Source organism: Sturnus vulgaris, chromosome 10 (genome assembly GCF_052056855.1).
Source record: "Sturnus vulgaris isolate bStuVul1 chromosome 10, bStuVul1.hap1, whole genome shotgun sequence".
Lineage (NCBI taxonomy): Eukaryota > Metazoa > Chordata > Aves > Passeriformes > Sturnidae > Sturnus > Sturnus vulgaris.
In genome coordinates, this window is record NC_142252.1 from 21238887 (window position 1) to 21260381 (window position 21495).

General features: G+C 46.3%; 1 protein-coding gene across 3 annotated transcripts in view; it reads left to right on the top strand.

Moving 5' to 3' along the window:
• The window catches only part of TNIK (TRAF2 and NCK interacting kinase), a 150455-nt gene that overhangs the window by 58923 nt on the left and 70037 nt on the right, over positions 1-21495 (top strand). For all 3 annotated transcript variants that reach the window (XM_014887073.2, XM_088171033.1, XM_088171032.1), the window contains exon 3: positions 18581-18637. In XM_014887073.2, coding sequence (XP_014742559.1) covers positions 18581-18637 — 57 coding nt within the window. The remainder of the gene's footprint in view (positions 1-18580; positions 18638-21495) is intronic.

The following is a 21495-nucleotide window of genomic DNA, read 5'->3' on the forward strand; positions in this document are numbered from 1 at the left end:
ACTTTTTCTGAAAGAGCAAACCAGGACTGTGCTGTTAAGATTACTGATCTGTTTTATCCCTCCCCCAGTAATCAGGAATGAAATGGGCATTTCTGCAAGCAGAACTAATAAACCTGGTTTCCTTTGTATTTATGTCTCTTGGTTGATTGAGTACTTCCCTAATTAAATTAGGATTCTATTATGTCTGCTTATACCTATAGTCTCTCACTCCCATTACTTTTTTGGCAACACTGAGGCTGCTATAATTGACTGGAGAAAGGGGCCAGCAGGATTAAAAGCTGTTGGAGATAAACCTCCTGAAAGGCTGTGTCCAGCATCCTTTGCCACCCAACTGCCTACTGCCATGAAGTTGGTAGAAAATAATTATCTTTGATGTCTTTGAAGTTAGCTAATAGTGTTAAAGCTCCAAGTGCACGCATGCATGCACCCACGTGAGTCGAATCCTGGCTGGCTCCTGAGGAAGCTGGGATGAAATGGAGGAGGGATGGTATGGTTTTAGTCCAAGCTAAGCTCAGAGGGTTTTGCTCTGGAAGGTAAGGAATGTGTGTGGTCAGCATGTTCAAGTGTGGTTTGGCAGGTGTGGAATGCCACGGTGAGTTGTGCACTTGTGCCATGGTAGCACCGTGTGTGAGGGAAAAATGGGCTTGCAAGTGAACACTGAGGGGTTTTTGTGAAAGCAACAGCTATTTCCAAATGTGGTCTGTATCCAGAAAACCAGACTGTGCCTAGAAAACAGCGTGCCTGAGTGCTGGGGTAAGTCTTACTGCTTTTGGGATGGGTGGGAGATTGTTGAGCCTGTCTGAAAGCAAAGCCAGGAGTGCCACAGTGCAGACATCAGTAGGAATAAACAGAGTGGAATAGTCCCTGGAAGGCTCACTGCCCTCATTCCTGCCTGAGAAGGGGTGACATGACACCCCCTGAGCAGGAGACCCTCCAGGCTGGCTCTTTCCACACAGGAGCTCTGCAGGATCCTGGGGTGCATTTCAGGAGTGCTGCAAGAGCTTCCCAGTCAAGGGAGACATGACCGTGGGACCTCTGTCCTGTGACAAGGTTGAGGAAACAAGTGAGAAGGTGGAAAGATGCTGGGATATCTTCCTCTGTATGTTATGAAAATCATGGAATGATGGGAATCCTTGCTGGAAGTCCTTCTTTAGTGTGAAATGTTTATGTCAGGTTTAGTAGTGTAGAAAATATGTGAAAATCGAGGCCTTGTATGGCAGAAAGCCATTTGTGAATAATTACATGGCAGCAATGCTCAATTAACCTTTTTTAAAAAATAAACAAAACATACATTTGCAGAAACACAACCTTAAGGCTGCAGTTAAAAAGTGAGTTACCTGAGAAATGTGAATCTTTACATTTGCCTATATGATGAGAGGGGGGAAATGCTAAATACTGGTATGACAGCACAGCTAGGTCTTAGAAAAAGTAAGTGCATAAATAATGTTCTTATCCCACCTTTCCACCTTTTTTGCCCTATCTTAAAAGTATTTATATTCTTTTGCAGGATGGAATGATTTTGCAGCCTTGAAATTACCATTTATTCATTTCCCAGTAACTAAATTAGATGTACTTGTGCTTTTCTGAATTAGCCTGTTTCATTTTCCAGGCTTTTAGGTGCTTTTAGCTCTAATTTATGTTGTGTCCAGGTGCCACAGTCAGAGAAGAATGGGTGGGGGAAGGAGAAACTCTCCCATCAGCCCTGTCCCTGCACCCTTCTCGAGATGAAACTGTGGGGTCAGTGGCTTTTTACCAAGTCCTCCAACTTCCTTTTCAGATAGATGCCAGGTACCAAGGGGATACATGGTGTCAGTTGGATGCCTTGCCATCCTTACCAGGACTGTAGTGGAAATGAAGCAGGAAAAAGCAGGATAAGAAAAACAGAGGAAAATGGGAAGACTGAAAATAAAGGGGTAAGAGGAAGAAGGCAGTGAGAAGGCAGTAGGGCTCACAGGACTTGGAAAGTTGGAGATAAGCTGCGGTCAGATGATGCCACAGAAAACCTGAACTTGTATTTTTAGGAACACTTGGGTTTATACTTTACTGTAAATAATGGGTTTGGGGGAGAAAAAGAGAAATGACTGCTCTTCCTGCCACCTGCTCCACTAGGCTTTGTTTCACTTCTGTTTTCCTTCCTTGGAACCACAGCAGTTCAGCGTGAGAGGTGTTGGCACCTCCCACCCCTTCGCTCCTGGGACTTACCCCAGCACAGCAGAGCATTCCCAGGTGCCACATGAGCCAGGGAACTGCCATGTACCACCCATCTCCTGGAAATCTGCTTCATCCACTGAGTTGTTCAATAGCAATTGACCATATTGGCAGCCTCTTGTCATCCAGGACCAGCTTTGCTGTATGTTGGGAGATTTTCCCTAAGTGTTTGTATTTCAAGTGGCTCTGAGCTCAGAGCAGAAGAGCAAGTGCTGGGCAATCTAATTTGTGTAAAAACATTCAGGGAAACAGAATGCTTGTTTTGGAAAGATAGGTATATTTTTTGACCTGTTTAATGAGCTTTCAGAAAGAGGAAATTATTTGAGATTACCTCAAAGGGATTTCAAGCTGTCCAGGAATTTCAGGGGAAAACCAATATCTGTTTTTCTGTTGTCACTTAGGGTGTTTTTCACTTCTTCTTTCTGCCTTATGTTTTCACAGAAATGGGACACCTTCATGCTAGATCACAACATTGTGCATTACTGATAGTTCAGGCAGTTTTTATGAGCACTTTAAAAAGACTCTTCTCCCATCCGCATTTAAGACAGAGAATTACTTTTATTTTTCATCAGCATAAGCCCTTTCAGGAGGGAAGTGACCATGGTTTCAGAGCACATTAATAGGCTGCTACAGATGGCATATCCTGAGCAGGTGTGAGGAGCTTTACGCAGGCTGCATGGGCTGCTGAAATCCCTCACTCATAACAACTATCCTCCATGACCACAAAACCCAACTTGCTGTCAGGGGACAGCTTGGCTTGGCCATCATTCTGATCACCTAGTGGTGACTGATCTCCTTGCATGGCTTTACATCTACACCAAGGCAGTTTTTCCCCTCCACATTTACATTCATCTTCAGGGTAGGTTTTGTTTGCTGGGTTCCATTTCTTCCTGGTCCGGCACATAAATGTTTTGACAGCCTGAGAAGACAGGGAAAGGTACTGCAACAGAAATTTATAAGGGTGCTTGTGCGTGAAAAGAAACAAGATTTATTGAATTCTCTGGTTCTTCTTGATCTGGAAAGTAATGGGAACAGCAGCCTGCAGGGAATACTTCAGCTCAGCTCTTTCAGAGACGGGTAGGAATTTGGAAATCTGGAGGAAGGAAACAAAATGTTAAAAGCTTAAAAAAGAATAGAAAAAAGACAGAGATTTGTAGCACAGGTACCTAATCCAGTTGAAATATTTGTGTCAGAAGTTTTGGTGATGGCTCATTCTTTTGTCTGAAATTACTCATCTTCCTTCTTTGTTTGAAGCACTGGAGGCTCATGGCTTGTAGGCAGCAAGGATGAGTTGTGGCTTCTGCAGTCACCTCCTGTGCCGTCCTGGTGCTGCTGCCAGTGACTTCTCAATCACATCACCACTGTGAGCATTAATCACAATTATTCACTTGCAGTTAAATAGCCAGGATGGATTTTAGTGGCCTTGTAGGCTTTCTAAAATGAGCTTGGTTGGAGGAAACATCTAGAGCTGTTATGCTGGGGTCAGCAAACCTGCTCAAGTGAAAGGCAGGAGCAGGGTGCTGGAAAGGAGGGTATGAGTTAGGGGGAATGTCTGTCCAGGTGTGATTTTTCCCGGTAAAAAGATTTCTCTCCACACTTCTTGTTTCATTTATGAGAGCTAGCTCATGGAACTTCTAAATCCCCAAATAGTGGGAAGGGGAGAGGGAGGTTTAAAAGCCACACTGATGGGTGGGTCCCAAGCCAAGTGCTGAGGAGCACTTACATCTCTGCTGGAGGGACTTTGAATGTGTTTTGTTTAAGGACAGTGATGCTGGCACTGTAAACATCTGTAGGGGAGGGAACTGCTACATCAGCCACACAAAGTGGCCCAAAGTGTTGCAGTGGTGTTCATCTAATCTTTACTGACCCGAGAGCTTGGGGTCTGAGGGAGATGTGTAAATACTCAGTGCTCAGCTGGGTGACTGCTCCCTGCATCCCACATGCTCTCTGTTGGCCATTACCCTGATTTCCATCAGGGAACACTTGATTGGGAAGTCTTGCTCCTGGTGTCTTGCTTCTAGAGGGTGATGTTCTGAATGGAAGTAAGTTGGGCATTGTCACATTTGTTGTCCCACTGTCTAATGTTCCATTTTTGTGTGACTGACCAAATGGCAGACAGGCTTCAGGGGAGCAGGGATGTTCTCTACCACACCCTGAACACAGGTTTTCTCTCTCAAATCTGATGCTCGAGTGGGTCTGGCTGTGGGTGCAGCTCTGCAGTACTTGTTACAGAAATCTTCCACCCATTTCCCTGTGCTGCCCTTTCCATGTTAGTAATGTGTCTTCCTGTTCAGCCAGGACTTCCCTTTGTGATACAAAATAAGCTCTTCTCCTGAGGAGCTTTTCTGTTCAAAGGAATCTGTGTGTGCTTTTGTGAGGTGAGGAATATCTTTCATCTCTGGAGAGGACACAGGTGGTAAACATGCACCCAGGAGAAGAATAACCCAAAGCAGAGACACATCCAAAGGTTTTAAGTTCATGGCCTCTTGGTACCTTTGCTGTAAACGTCCTCTGCTTCTCACAGTGCTGTTCCTGTCTGAGCAAATGCAGCCTTGGCATTTCATTCTCCTCTGGGAGTCTCCCAGCTGCCTTCTCCCACCGAGGAGTCCCCCAGGTTCACCTCTTGCAGAATGTGAGGAGCACTAAGACATCTCTGCCTCATCCCAGCTCGTCACCTGCGTCGTTGGGACAAGAGGAAACGGCTTCAAGTTGCACCAGGGGAAGTTTAGATTGGCTATTAGGAAAAATTTCTTCACAGAAAGAGTTGTCAGGCACTGGAACAAGCTGCCTAAGGAAGCAGTTGAGTCACCACCTCTGGAGGGATTTCAAAGATGAGTAGATGTGGTGCTCAGGGATGTGGTTTAGTGCTGGACTTGGCAGTGTAAGGTTTACAGTTGGACTCGTTGATCTTAAAGGTCTTTTCCAACCTAAACGATTCTATGATTACTGAAACAACAACGACAACAAAAGAAGAGCCAAGCACATCTTGTAGCTCCCTCTGGGAAATATGATGTCCTTGGAAATATTAGAAACTAAATCCCAGGGTGATATTTCTGCAAGCCAGTGTGTCCTGCTGAGCTACAGCTGTGGGAGGGATGAGAAGTATCAGGCGATGTGACAAGTCAGTTTTCTGCTCCAAAGGCAAAGGGGCAGGTTACATTATGGTGGTATTTGTACAGAAAAACACATCTGTCCATGGGCTTTGTGTTGTTTTTATGGGCTTTTCAGAAGGGGTTGATCTTTTGCTCTCACAAGGCTGCTCGTTTCTCCTCTGATGCTGGTCAGAAATGGGTGATAGTAACTGAATGTTTCTTTTTACTCTTCACATTTAAGGAAACCTTCCTCTGTTCTCTCATAAATGCTGGCAGCTCACTGTGTGCTGATTGGAAACAGTCAGTGCTGCACTGGCAGAGCTGGCTGAGGCCAAGGTTGAAGCTGCAGAAGCCTGAGTCATCTCGTGAAGCAGATCAGCTTTTAATTACAATTTCTAGTGCACTTCTTAAGCAGTCTTGTGGAAATGCTATGTAGAAGCATTTGAATAAAAAATGTAAAGAAATTTTGTTGACTTTTTTTTTTCTTGCTAAGTCTTCTGGGAAAACAAAAGCCCTTTACTCTAGAAAAAAATAATTAAGAATTTATAGACCGCTGTTATTTGAAGGTGGGAATGCAGAGTATGGCTGTGTGAGGAACAACTGATATTGTCTAACATGTCTCTACACTTAGGCAAGGCTTTGGAGGCTTTTTACAATATGGTATCACCTACTGCATCATCTTTCTGGGATAACTGTAGTATTATTTTGCCCATTTTACTGGGGGATAGCACTGGGCAGCAAAGAGCCCAGAGTCTCACCCAAGGTCCAGAGCACTTGGGGATCCAGGAATAGCATCCAGCTGCTTGACTTGGCCTTGGCCTTGCATCCCAGGAAATTGTCTCACACCACACATCACTGGCTGTGCTTTCTATCCTTACTTGGAGTTTAAGACTCCACAGTGCACTTTAAAATCAGCATTAACTCAATCAAGGCTCAATGTAAAGGAGATTTATACACCCTGTTAAGTGTATAGCAAAATTCCCCCTGACTGTGGGTGTTTGAAGGATTGGGAAAACCGACAGGTTGGGGTTTTTTCCCCTGGAAAAGTGCAGGGAGGTCCTTCCCTGCTCTTGCATGTTGGTGGCTTCTACAAATCACCCTTGCCCACACTGTTACAGATGAGCAGTCCCTGAATATCAAGCAGCATAAGCAAACCAGCATTTTGTCTGACAGCCAGCTCTTGCTGAGGGGAAATATGAATATGAAAGACCTTTTTAATGTGAATCTGCCTGCAACTATTGGTGACTTTCAGTGCTTAGCAAACACTGATCCTACTGGGAAAGGGTTAAAAGCCTGTGGTGGCCAGAGGAGTGGCATGTTGTCCTGGCTGTAGGGAATGGGATTTCTGGGTGGCCTGAGCTGCCTTTAGGTAGGAGCAGGATGCAGCTGGTCCAGAGTGATGCTTCTAAAGCTGTATCTTACCAATTTCTTTCTTTTAGTACAGCTGAAATTGCAGGTTTGTGGCGTGACTCAGTGCAGTGCCTGGCCTTGGTTCCTTCCTGGCGTGCCTGCAGCATGGCACAGTCCGTGTGGATTAGCTGTGGATGAGGTCTCACACTGAGCTTTTCAGATTTCCACTAAGATCTTTATCCAGTGGAATAAAAGGCCATCACCCCCTGCCCATATGTGTTCTCACTGCAAAGCTGCAGGCAGCCTTCGTGAGCTGCCCACGTTCCTGCAGGCAGCTTTTTGGGCTGCTTTGAGAGCTTTTTTGTCTGCTTTGTTTCACTTTGCAAATAACAGTGAGTAAAATCCATAGCCTTCAGTCGGTTCCTTCAAACTGTACAACATCGATTTGTGTCTGTACATGTTATTGCTCTCTAAGTAGGGGCCTTAATGGCTGGAGAGCCCTCCTGCATTGATAACCACATCAGGCAGTGGCTGCAGGCCCAGAATTGCCAAGTAGTGACATGCTGTGCCAGTGCTGGGCTCGTCCCTCATGTCCCCAAGTGCTGAAGGTGGCAGGGACACTCGGTCCTTTCTGGCTTCCTCCCACTCATTCCTAAGCCTGTACTGTTCCTATGCAGTCCCTGGTACTAACCCTGCTAATCCCAAGTCCTCCTCCTCTTCTTCTCCCTGCTTTCAAATCCCTGGCTAAAGCCTCTCTTTGCTGTTCTGCCTTGTGGCAAGGCTGGATGGGGAGTTGTGTGCGGGGCTCGGGAGAGTCTTCTGGTTTGTGGGGTCTTTTAGGGCTCACTCCTTTCCCAGAGGAGCCCTTGCACCCCAGTTTCTCTGTTTCGGAGCAGTGAGGAGCCCTGGGTGTCCTTTGCCATGCAAGGGTGCTCCAGTGGTGGCATCAGGTCTGTTTTGCAGGGAAAGGCAGTGACCTGACTGCCTTACTGCTTCATAGCAAAGCTTTTCCTTGCCGGTGTAAGGGTAGGAAATTCCTGCTTGAGGGAGGAGATTTGGAAATGGAGAAGCTGTAGAAGCAGTGTAGTTTAATCTGCTGATCGACGCTGTTGATCCCACCCCGCAAGGCTGGCTTAGAGGGTGAGCCACAGAGGGGCTGTTCTGCAGCAGAGTCAAAAATCCCATCTTTATCCCAGACAAAGCAGCCAGTGCACATGTCACAGACGCAGAGCAAATACAAGGATGTCATTCGTCAGCCTCCCTTTTCCAATAAGCAGTTCTACAATTTTGCTACTCAATACCTGACTTGAAACATCGGACAGCATGAAAGCTTTGATGCCTCCCTGTGCACCACATTAGTATGTATATCACAGAGGATTGCTCTAGGCACGGCTGGAGTAAATCAGTAGAACACAGGCACTGCAAAACGTTTATTGACTCCTGACAGTAAGTGACTCGGTAGGATGGGATGGACAATAAGTTGTCAAGGCTGCTCAGGGCAGACAAAAACCCTGGAGGCGGCTCTGGATGAAAGGCAGTGTGATGTCCATCTGCCTTTGAGGATGTGAGTTCTAAAATTGATATTTGAGCTGACATAGATGGAGAAATGTGCAACACAGGGTCTGCAGTATCTTGAGTTACAAAGTCATTGGGATTAGGGGAGCACCTCAGCCCTCTACAGCAAAAGATCTGGGGTTATTTATGTCATTCTTACACTCATTTTCCTAACACTATGACCTCAGTCACCCAAGAGATATATGTGAGACTTTCTGGCAGCTGTGGCATTTTCTCCTAAGCCCCATAAAATGTAAGTACCTTTATCAGCTTGTTCTTGTTACTTCTACTACCCTGAGACAGGGACTTGAAGTCAGCTTGAGATTGATGAATGGGTGAAGCCTGAATATATGAATTGGCTCAGGTACCAGTCAGCCTTGCCACGCGGGCAGGAATCAAGGGGGTTAGATCTGTGCTGATCCAAGTGTTTGCAGGACTGGAAAAGCTCAAAGAGTGAGGCAGTGGAAGGGTTGTAAGGATGGCTTTCTTAGAAAGTGGTTCAAGGTGACTGGATGTAAATCCTGGCTCATGATGGGAATGTTCAGCCATTACCAGCATTGAGACTGGACCTCAGAAGTCCCCAGATTTCTGATGGATTTTGGGGTGTTAGGATTGGTGCACAATTGACCTGGTGGGTTTGTGTTCAGGCTCCTTCCTACAAGCAGAGAGTCATAGAGCAGGTGGGGATGACAGAGGTGAGAGCCCCGTTTGATACCCTCTGCTGAGGTGTCCAGAGAGATCCATGGTGGGATCTCTTCCTGGGCCATCGTGTCTGCAGAGAAATGGGGGCAGGTGGGGCAGCCTGGGCAGCTGTACTGTGCTGTGAGCTGAGATAAAAGAGTACTGCCCTGCACTTACATGAGAAACACAGGGAACAGGGAAAACATGGCTGGGAGAGCAGGCTGGGCTGCTCAGTCAGCTGGGGTGATCCATGGGAACATGGACACGGTTGGTTTGTGCCATTGGCAAGTCAATGAAATGCAATGGAATCCCTTCGTGAAAGGCCATTGACAGCCACAGACTTAAATTTCCTGAATTAAATGGCTGGGAAAACACCACTGGGCTTTCCTTCTTACTCAGTTTTCTTTACACAGAGACAAAAAAAAAGCACAAAACCCTCAACCCACTTTAGATAACAGATGCCTCTGTGTCCCCTGTTGCTGTCTCCTGCCACCAGTGCTGTCCATCTCTGCTGCCAGAGAGGATGCCAAGCACTCAGGTTCACAGAAGGTGGTTCTCCCTTGCTGTTGTTGGTTGAAAAATCACCTTGCACTTCACATGCCACCTCCAAAATTGGATCTTGCTACTATGAAACTAGAGTCGAAGTCAAGCAGATGGCACTGCAGAGGTGTTTCCAGAAACTCCATTTCCATCACTGTGTGTAGTGTTTTTCCGGGGGGGGGGCTGTTTTTAAAACTCAGTTTGCAAGGGAGTTACTGATTTGGGGAATGGCTTAAAGAGCAGGTGACACTTCAGATGTTGAAAAACAGCTGTTTAATATGTGGCACAAATAAATGGGATACCAAAAACCTGAGGAGGCTGAGGGGTACCTGTGTCCCTCAGTGTTCGGGGATGGATTGTCATGGGAGGCAGCAGCAGGCATTTGCACGATTACAGGCATTAAACCCTGTATGCCCTGCAGGAGGGAGCAGGTTAGGAACAATCTCTTTTGAAGGGAATTGTTTTTCTTACAAGTACAGAAGAAATAGGAGCAGCTGCCAAAGCACACAGTGTTGCAGAGACTGTGCTGGTGCCCCTGAGCTTGGGACACAGCAGCTTGTTCTCATCCTGAGCTTTTGGTCTGCAGTCATGAGCAGCCCCAGTCATTACATTACATCCCTGGTGCCCTGGGAAGCCTTTTCCTGTGTCCTGCACAGAGCCTGCTTCACCTGTGATGGGAACTGCTGCCTGAAGCTGCTTGGGCTCATCCTGGAGTTGGGTTTGAATGTTGAAGCTGAAGTAGTTCTGGCCACAGTAAAGCCAAGATGCCCTGGGACAACACAGAAATGATTGGCTGTGGCTTGCAGACAGCAAAAGCATGTGGAAATTGGGATCCACGAGGCATTCTGCAGGTGTGCCAGCTCCCTGCTGCAGTCCAGACCTGGCCAGGTCTGTGGTGGCACCCTGTCACATGTCAGGCAGCAGTGCTCTGGGAGTAAGGGGCCAGCTGTGGGATAGCCTGGCCCACTGGAGGAGGCTGGCTCTTTCTTGGGCCAGACTGAGAGCCAGGCATCTCCCTTGAGAGTCCTGGGTGCTCCAGGCAGTGCAGTCCCTGCACGGCTCAGTGCTTCCCACTGGGAGGAACAACCTAGTGCTGCTATCAGGATGTGCCCTGTGTGAAAGGGTGCCTTGTGGGTCCCCTAAAGGCAGATTTAATTTTAGTTATGAATAGTGCAGTGTTGAATAGGCAGCGACATGAAACAGAAGCACAGTGGGGGTGTTAAAGGGTGCTAATAACATGGCTGTCATGAACTGCTGTTGTTGGGAACAGGCTGTGCTGCCTCCTTTTAGCTGTGAAAATGTGCACTTGCAGAGGAGCTGGGGCAAAGGGGGGACAGGCTGTGTGGGAGGGGAAGGAGCACCCCAAGGCCTGGCTGCTGCCCTCCTTGCCTGGTGGGCTGCAGGTGATGGGCTACTCCCCTTGGCAGAGACCCGTGGAATTGCCCCATGGTGGATCTGAGAATGCTGGGGAAGGGGGCAAAGCTCACAGAGGGCCTGGGAGGTCTGCATGGGGTTCAATGGTTAATAGTGGCATCCCTTTCCTTCATCCCACAGATACTCTTGAATCCTGCTGCCTTCAGCTTGGGACCAACTCAGTGAATATTTTCCTGAGACATTGCTTGTCCTTCTGGGTTTTTTTAATACATACATTACTCTTTGTCAGGAACATCTCTCCTTAGTCCTTTGGTGCCTCAGGCTTCCATAGGCTGCTCCTAAACCCCACTTTTGGTGTATACTCTGTGTGTTGATGATCTCCATCTCTCTCTGCTCCCTGCCGTGGTGCTCAGCCCACTCCTCTTCCAGCCTAGATCTGCTCTTGTCGAGGCTTTGACCTCCCTTTCCCAGAGCAACGTTTATTCTGGGCTCTGGGAAAGCCCTGACAAATGCAGAAACACCTTGAAATCTGCTCTGCTGCAAGGTTTGCTGTGACCATGAAGAGCAGACCTTCAAAAGCTGCATCTTCAAACACTTGTGGGCAAAATCTGTCACAGTCCTTGGTGTGACCATGGAGGAGATGCACAGCCTGACTTGCCCAGTGTGCTGGTGCTGAATGGTGCCACAGAGAGTGGGGACAGGCTTTCTAACCAGTGTTCTTCCCTGGATGCAAATTAGAAGTGGGACAGGCCATATCTAGAGAAACCATCTGCAGAAGCTTCTGGAAAGATTTGGCTTTCTGATGCTGAGTTTGGACTACTTAAGACAATGGTTTTATCCATGGAAGAGGGAAACCTGGTTCTTCCTGAGTTGGAGGTGGGAGTGTCCAGCCTCATTTGAACTTCAAGAGGGATAGAGGATGGAATAAGTACAAGCACTGGCATAAGAGATGTGTTTCCCTTTTATAGGGAATACAAAACTGTAGTCTTGCTCACCTATAGGCTGTAATGCATGTTATTTCTGGAGATGAATAATATGCTAATTTAACAATTTAGTTTGGTAATCTAATAATCCTGCCTTCTTTTCTTAACGTCAGAGCTATTGTGGAGCTACAATAATGGAATTGCAGCTCTCTGAGCTGCAGGGCCCTGATCAGAGCTTGGATTGATACAGAGGACTGGAAAACACTTCAGTCCAAAGGTCAGCTCTGTTGGGTCAGCACAGAGAATTAGCTTGGCCCTATGCAACCAGAGGCTCCCTGTGCTGGGAGCAGATTTAGGCTTTCCCAAGGGGAAGCTCTGGTTGTTCAGTTCAAACTGAAGTATTAATAAAAATACCCAGCTGAGCACCACAAAAAGAAAAAAAAATCCACTTTGTTTAGTTTCTCTTCGAGTTTTTGAATGTTTTTCAAGATTTTACTCTTTAAAACCTTGGTAAAGATGACAGGTGGATTGGCTGTGAGTGAAATTTATATTTGTCCCTCCCAGTGAAAGATCTTCTGCTCTTCAGAAACAGCCCAAAGGAAGGTAGCAGGTTGGGCAGAGGTGAAGATTTGTGCTAAAGTGAGCAACCAGTGCTCTTCAGGAGAGCAGAGGAGTGACTCTGGAGCCTCAGCTCGCCACCAACTGACATGTCAAACACTGCATGCAGCTTTTTTGTCATAGGTTTTCCATTTCTGGTGTCAAAGCCTTGGAGTTTCAGGTGTGCCACGTTTACAGAGTGTTGAAGTGTTGGGCAACAGGGGCTGGTTTAAGTGGAGTTTGCCCCAAGTGGAAAGGAACTGCAACAATCAGTCATGTTCCTTTGGTGCCTTGAGGCAGTGGGATCACTCTGAAGCTCTGCAAATCTGTTTGTGATCCTAGGAAATGATGGAGAGATGGAAGGGTGTGGAGGGAAGGAAGAACACTGCCGTTGTGGTCAGCCCCTGCTGGAGTAAAGCAGAGATGGGGCTGAATCCCTGGGCAGGGTGAGGACTGGTCCCCAGGGACTGGTCCCCAGGCTGCAGGGGTGTTCTGAGGCTCCACTGGATTGAAATCCCCCTCCCAGTTACTAAAGTTATGTGCAGGCAGCAACAATAAGGTTTGGCCCTTGATGGCTCTGTTTTAATCAAAGAGATATGTTACTCTTTGTTAAAATAAACATTCTCCCCATCCTGGTACATGACTCAATTTTTCTTATGCTGGCCTCCAGTGTTTTAACTACCTTCTCAGATACATGGATTTATTTCAGATGCGTTTGAAGAGATCTGTAAACCAAGTGCAAAGCTTGTGTACATCATTTTTAGCCAGCTCGTTTTGGAGATTGCTGAATTTTCACACTAGAATTAGCCTATTTTTTACATCAGTAAGTATTTGAGCCCCTCAAACTAGCTGGAGAGGGGATTGTGGAACCCTCAAGATTGCTTTCAATGGGAAACCAAGTACATAAATGTGCCTGTACTCTGTAAAAGCTGAGAACAAATCATGCCAGGTGCTATAAAATGGTCTAATGTACAGCAGTTCAGATTCACAGCTCCTGTTGGAAGGCAAAGCTCCTTTTCCCAGGAAAAATTGGATGCAGTTTTCAGTGCATTAGTGCTGAAGTGCCTTCATGCTAAAAATCTTGGACTGAGTCCCTGGATTGCCTTGAACTGCAGGAAAACAAGGAACTGGCAGGACCTAGACCATGGAGCTGTGAGAAGTTCTGGCCCATCCCAGATCTTCACTGCAGAAGGTCTTGGATGCTGAAACAGAATCTGGGGGAGAGGAGACTCACCAGTTGAATGGTGCATGTGCAGAAGGAGGGCTGGGCAAAGAGTTCTTTGTAGCACTTACCAAAAATTATATGTGAACACAGATAAGTGAACTGGTGACTTCTAACCTGGTAAAACCTCCAGTGTCCTGTGCCTGTTGTAGGAAGAATATGCAGGATGTGGTGATGCTGAGGATGTGCTGGATTTGGAGGCAGGGGTTGGACAGTAGAAAGAGTGGTTGTTGGGCTGCTGGCACCAGGCTCAGGATTTTAACGGCACCAGAAATGTAATGGAAGAAATTTATTTGGGAGGCTTCTCTGCTGCCAAAGTGGTAATATTTGGACTTTTATGAGACTTTTTTTGTTGTTTGTCTCAGTTCACTGAGATTTCTGTATGAGACACAGTGTTCCTCAGTGATGAGGGCTGGTGTTGTGGTCTGGTCCCAGCAGGGCTGTGCATGTTGAAATTTCAGCAGTGCACCCTAATCCCACTCATTTTGATATTTACATGCAGCATGAGTAAGGGCAGTGCAGGATGGTTGGGTTATAAGTGTTTTGCTGTATCAGACACACAGCATGGTTACTCCATTAAGTGGCTGCAGTGGGGATGGATTTTATATGCATGGGGCATCGGAGGCTGCCTGTCCAGGCTGGGAAGTGTAAGAGATGTTGCTCTGCCTGGCAGAAGGAAATGGGAGCTCTGCATTTCCCAACAAAGTGACAATTCTGGTTGTGTCCCACTGGCTGCAGCAGGTGGTGGGTCATTTATTTTGTTGGACGAATAAAAGCCGACAGCACAAGTTAAGTAAATAAGATGGAATACATTTCTGGGTACAGAAATTGCAGTTTTTGCTTAGAGGTGAAATCCATGCTTGTGCAAGGAAAATTTTAAAAAGAAACAATCAATCATCCTCTTCCTGTTCTTAAAATGTGGACTGGAATTTGGGGCCAGGATATGCAGTTGTTGTCTACAAAGGCTGATATTGAGGCCAGGGTTTATTTATTTAGTAAACATAATGCCTGAATGCATCAATTGATGTTTAAAAGCATTTACCAATGTTCTCATTGTGTGCTGGTCCATTACACTTTATGGAGTGTGAGGACCACAAGCTTTGAAGAAGAAACTCGTGGTGCTTGCTTCATTTGTAGAAATTAGTCTTAATACTTGACATTATCAAGTTAGTGATAGTTGATATAACATTTTGAGAGTAATTAGGAGCATGAATTTATGCTCAGATGGATGTTTAATTAAAAATTGTGACAGCTTTGAAGATCATGCTTGAATAATCCTGAGGCTGAAATGTGGGTTTGTACCCAAGTGAACTTTGACAGCGAATCTGGAGAGGGGGAAATGCTTTAGCTGCTCAGTTTTACTCCTGTATGTTTTATGTCATTGTAGCCCATCAGCGTCTGTAACAGTGCTGAATTCATGGACATGAAGAGCCAGAGGCAGAACCTGCCTTGGAAAAGAGCAGGGAGATGTTGGAGGATGTTTGTGGCCTCTGGGAGCTGTACCCCAGGTGGTGCTGGCAGTGCTCCTGCAAACCTTGCAGTGCTGACTGTGAACATGGGCTAACCAAAATCCTCCTGGAGAGCTCTTCCCTTCCTCTGCTGGGATTTCTGGAGGGTCAGTCAGTGTCCCACGTGAGTGGGGAGGGAACATTGGGAAGACCCACGGTTACATGCAGAGCAAAGGTGGTGCCATGCAGGAATTGGAGCCCTGCAGCAGGACAGGGGTGGTGGTGGGATGGTGGGATGTGGTGGAAGGTTGGCTCAGGGAGTCATCCTGGTTCTTGTGCACCTCTTGCTCTTCTGTACGAGCATCTGGGAGCAGCTCACCGCCCACCAACCACCACCAGGCGGAAAAATCCTGAAGAATAGGAGACAAAGAGGGTGGGAAAACAAAATGCTACAGATTGCTAAGGAGCATCAGCTGCTTTTCTACCAGCAGACAGGTGTGTGCAGGCAGGCAGGAGGTGAGGAGGGCACAGGGAGCAAGAGTGGCTCAATGATGGCAGTTCCCTGCCAGCTACCTTTGCTCCTGTCACCAAGAATGTTGCTAGTGCTGTGTCTGAAGGCTCAGAAGTGACTCTTTTACCCAGGAAAGGTCCCATCCTCCTGAAGGCTTTGCCTTCAGGCAGCTGCACGCTCTCCAGCATGCCCATGGGGCACCAAAATTGAGGAATTTTGAAGAAGTGGAGATTTTCTGTTGAACCACAACACTTTTTGCCCATTTTGAGCCACATCTTTGGTGTCAAGGAGGCAGAGTTAAGCAGGGGAGCAGGAGTAGTGCCCAGTCTTTATGTGGTTTTTTGAGTGGAGGGCACTGCTGTGGTAGTGGTTTAAAGGAAAAAAACAACAAGTTTTGATGCTTTTCTTATTTTGATAACCCAGTCCTCTTTTGTAGCTTTCTTACAGCAGCACAGATTAACACTGGACAATTTAACACTTGACATTAATTAATTCCCAATTTCAGCTTGCTTTGGCTTTGGCAGAGGTGGTTCCACTTCCTGATCCAACTGGATACTTTGGAGGGACTTCAGGTGCAGGGGTGCTTCTGGTCTTGCTTCCAGGCTTTGGGCACAGCACTGGAATCTGTGTGGCCAAGGTGCCACAGGTGGCTGATGCTGTGAGGGGGGGTTATTGCTGCCATGGTACCTTTTAATGGGTACAGATTGGATGTTGATTTAATTCCTCTGTTGCATCTCTCACTTCCAGTTCTCAGTGTCTTCCTCCAGCCTGTCTATATCTTTATTGCAAATTCAAGAACATCTGCAGTAGGGTAAAAATCAGCTGGGTTCTCTAAACTATTTATGAAGGTTTCACAGCAAGTCTCAGTGCTGAGCAGTAGGTTGAATTAAAAAGGATGGTTGATTGGTGAGGAGATGCCTGTTTTCCCCGGATGGCTTCATCTGCCAGGTTGAACCTCTACAATCCATAGTCATGAACAAAGTACGGAAAAAGCAAACCTTTGTTACAATATCCCAGGGTGAGCACTTACTGGTTCTACTCCGCCTGATTTTTGCGTGACTAAGTGCCCCTCATGGCTTACATTAACATATGTTTCCAAGTGGTTTATTTTGTTTTGGTAAACGCTTACACAGTATTAAGTTCTTACCATTGTCTGTAAATATTTGGGAGGTGTGCAAGGAGGCAGCAGATTCCTGGGAGAAGGATGCTGTGGGTACACAGGGATCTCTTTCCCTTGGCTGGTACTGAGGGAAGCAGGAGCACTTCACCACTGCAAAGCTGGGGCATTTCCTTAAAATACAAAATGAAGTGCTGATGCATCACATAGGTATAGCTCCTAAATCCATGATTTGATATGCCCCAGCTTGCTTCTCCCTCCTCCTCCTCCAGCTCACAGGAGATGGGGTGTACCATGGTCCAAATGTTTACACTGCTGGTGCTCTGTGGGCTTTAATTAAAGTGTCAGTAGTGGGGACTCCCTGGGCAAGCCATCAAGGACAAATTTAGGAAGAGGAGGATTTGTTTCTGCAGATCATGCTGTCTAAATAGATGGTGTCTAGTGACATGCCCCTCCTTTCTGATGGCTGCATCCAGGGGATGCTTCAGCCTCGGGGTGCTGGGCTGCGCCTGGTTTTATTACTTTTTATGTTGCACATACTTTGAAATAAAGCTCTTTTTCCTCTGTTAGAACATGGGGCTGCTCAGGACATATAAATTGTGTTAATAAATGAGCGAGGAGCCCTGGTGGGTGAATTGGCTTCCTGGTGAAATCATAAATTTGGAGAGGATGATGCTGCCTTGCTCCACAGCCGGCGCGTGGGTTTGCTTCCCAGCACCGTGCCTGGAAACCTGAGGGACCAGGGAGAGGTTCCCATGTCTGGTAATTTCGGGTTCTTGAGCTGAGATAGTGTGAAAGACCATCTCCAGTCTGCAGGAGAGCTGGGAGACCTGACACAAACCCCAGCTCATCACCATGCACGCTGCTGTGGGGGCAGGGGGAGCCTGCAATTTAGGAAAAGCATCTGTTTTTCCCTGTTTGTGCCATGCTGCAGCTTGACCCCTCTTCTCCTCTGCTCCTGGTTCTCTCCGTGGTGTGTTAATTATCAGTGCTGCAGGGCAAGAGCTGCCATTCCCTCTGTATCTTCCACACCATATCTCACATGATGGAGCAGCTCCCATAGTAAATAGGGATGTAAACTGGGAGATGGGGATGCTTCCCTTTGCCTCCCAACTCTCCTGTTAGGATCAGCATTTGCTGCCTTTCCTGAAGGATAAACATCTTTTCCTCAGGCTGCCTGGTTTGGAAGCAGAGCACGTCCTCCAGTTGGGGGTGGGAATGATTTGATATGAGCAATTTGGATATGATGTTGGGTGATCCATTTCTCGGGAAAGGAGGAAAGACTGGGAATTGCCTTGCTTGATAGCAGTTGTGTTCGTTTTGAGACATCATAAATAGTTGGAGCTCTTTTATATTTTCACCATCTCTCCCAGGCATTTTCCCATTAGGATTAATGTAGTCAAGCACTGTGCAACAAACAGTTCATTGCAGTGATTTGCTGATTTTTTCAGTTGCTGAAAATCTTAAAAACCTCTCTAGCCTGCTAGCCAAGTCTTTCTGAAAAGAAATAAATTACTGGTCAGAGTGAATATGGTTTCCTGCAGGCCAGGGGTCCGTGGGAGCTGGGATGGGACCCAGGTGGACTGAAGGCAGTGTGGGTATCCCAGCCAGCACATTCCCATCATCTCAGCTCCAGCAGCCCATTTCCAGCCGAGTCATGCTCCGTGCTCAGGAGAGGCCCCGAGCTGGTTTTTTGTGCATGGCTGAGCATTAAAGGGTATTGCCAGCACTTGTTTGCCAGGAAAATACAGCACTGAAGGCCCTGTACTAATTAATTGTAATGGCAGGAGGAAGGGGAGGGAATTGCTTTCTCATCATGGCTGCTGTGAAGATGCTCTTGAAAAAGCAACAAATAATGTGTGGATGCTGCCAGGGCGAGGAGATTGTTTAAGGATATTGTTCACTGCGAGGAAAACAGTGTCAGTGAGCAAAACCAAATAAATTTCTCCCTTTTCTTTTGCAGGGTCGTCATGTTAAAACAGGCCAGCTTGCTGCTATTAAGGTTATGGACGTCACCGGGGTAATGTATCCTCCTTATCCTGCATTCTTAAATTCCAGATAATAGGGGAAAGGGGATGGGGTGTGATAATGTGTGGGGATGGGTGGAAGACTGATGCTCCTGGGAAGTAAACTGCCTTTGTCTTAATTTTGTGATATGTGCCATTAAGAGGTTTTAGTTTTAATAAATATGTGCGAAGAAAATAAATCTGGAAGAGTTTTGGAGATTAAGTACTTTCATGCTGAAACAAAACAGCATCCAGTTCCAGCCGTGGCTCTTTTAAGTGCCCTAATAAATTATGAAGAAAATGATAGAATGATTTGAGTTGGAAGAGGCCTTCAAGATCATCTAGTTCCAATCCCTGCCATGGGATATCTTCCACTGTCCCAGGCTCCAGGCCTCATCCAGCCTGGTCTTGGACACTTCAGGGATGGGGCAGCCACAGCTTCTCTGGGCAGTCTGTGCCGGGGCCTCACGACCCTCACAGAGAAGAATTTCTTCCCAATATCCCATTTAACCCTGCCCCCTGTCAGTCTGAAGCCATTCCCTCTTGTCCTACTGCACATGACCTTGTTAAAAGTAGCAACAGAGTCGTATTCATAACTTACTTCTGTTTCTCTGCATCCATGATTTTCACTGAAGAGCTTTTGTTCACCAAAAGTATGTTGCAATTATTGTCATGAATAACTTCACGAGACAAGTTGAATAATTCCTTTGCATCCTACTGATAAAGAAAAAAAAATCACACCACCCTCGTCTCAAAGGTGGCTCTTTTGAAACTTTTGTCAGACTGAGAACCAAGAATTTACAAATCATTAAATGAATAACAAAATTGAGTGGAAGGGATGGTTTCAACATTTCCCAGTTGCCACAAAAGAAAAAATTACTTGCTATGATCTAAAAACGTAGATGCATATAGGAGCATGCCATGAAGATGCTTTTTCTTGAGTATTTTTTTCCAAGTGCAGTACTATTCCTCCCAAAGTTCCTGCACTGGAAACAATGCCAGGCTAGGGAATAAGAATGTGTTTTGTTGTGTTTTGTCTTTTTTTTTCTCATGGGAATAACACATTTCAAAACTAGGACTCAATCACAATTTACCCACCTTAATTTTTAAGCTACTGTTTTAATAGCTTTCAGGAGTTCAGCACATGCAGAAATGACTCTCTGTGAAAGCAGTCAGCTGGCCTTGGGAATCTGTTTTGAAATACCTTAGATGCTGTGGTGTGGTATTAATAGCCATGGGACCTTCATCCAGGTTATTTTTGGTGCTAACAGGTGAAATGGTGTGTGGAATAAGTCTGTAAATGTGAATGAGATTTGTTCCTGTTTACTTGTAGTATCTACAAGTGCCATTTATCTCGTTCCCGTGGGAAGCAGGCTCTAAGGGAATAGGCAGACCCACCAAGTATAAACCCATGGCATAAATAGCAGTGAAATTCCCATGGGATGAAGTCTGATGTTAGAAAGAATTTTAGCTGAGAAATCAAAATATTACTCTGAGGCCAAACACAGGCTTAAATTTGAATCCACACTTAATTCAATGCTTTTAAAATACCATCACTTCCAAGGAAAGATATTGGATAAAAGTTCCTGAAATCTGATACTGCCCAATAACAATTTCATACATATCTTTAAGTACATGTACCTGATCTAAGACTTTACCTTGTAAAGCTGGGCCTCATGTCTGAATGTACAAGATGTAAATAAATCAGATATTTGTCATGGGATGTGACTTTCAGATATTGAATTGTTTTCCCCTTAGGCTGTTTTTAGGCTCGTTCAGGGCAGGATGGGCAGTGACCACAGTGTAGGCAGGCAGTGCTAACCTGTGCTCTGGTAAGGGCTGTCTGTGCTTCATAGCTCTTGGTGCTGAAGGCACTTCTAGAGCAGGAATGGTCCTGGGAATTGCTTCTGGAGGAGTTTCTGAAGCTGGTCCCTGCATTGTGCCTACAGCCATGCTTGGCTCCTGCTCCAGGCTCAGTGCAAATGCTGCTGCTGAAAACCCAAACTCTGTCCTTCACCTCTTCCTCACACACAGTTTCAGAGCTGCTGCTGCTGCTTCATTTGATCCTGACCTTCCATCCCACCTGTTTTTCCAAGATACCCCTGATGACTGTGTGTCTTTCAGAAGTCAGCAGAGAACAGAATTAGTGGGGTCGTCCCAGCTATAGCCATTTGCAGCTTTTGGCATGTAAAGGCCAGGTTGGATGGAGTGGAAGGTGTCCCTGCCCATGGTGGGAGGGTGGAACTGGGTGATCTTTAAGGTTTCTTCCAGCCCCCAAACCATGATGATTCTGTGTTCAGTGAACTCCCAGACAGTGTTTCATCCTGACCATGTGCTTTGCACTAAATCCTGACAGGCTCCTGACAACGATGCTTTGTTTAACTCATCTCTGCTCTTACTAATTATCTGTTAGGGAAGATTGCAGAATAGAGGCCCTCAAATTGCAGCACTTCATCAGTTTGGGCAGCTACTCTCTCTGAATTAAGAGTTCAGATTTGTTTTCCAGGGGCTGGTCCTGCTGTGTGCTGCATGACCTACATCCAATGATGGATGTAACAGAATCAGTTGATGGAGGCAAAGTGAGGCAGCAAAGCCTGTCCTGTGGCTTTGTTGGGTTTGGGATTGGAGTAGTTGCAGCAGCTTGCTGTGATGATTCAATTTTCTTTTGTATCTCTCTGGATTTGCTGGGGATGATCACTCTCAGTAGTCCTGCTTGGAGCAGGAGTTTGGGCTGCAGCCCCCAGCCTGGCCGTGCAGACACATCCTCAGATGCCATCCACAGATCTGATGCTTTGGAGGGTTTTCCACCCATTTGGAGTTCTTCAGCTTGAAGTCTAGACAGAATAAAACTTTAGGCCAAGTGTCCCTCTGG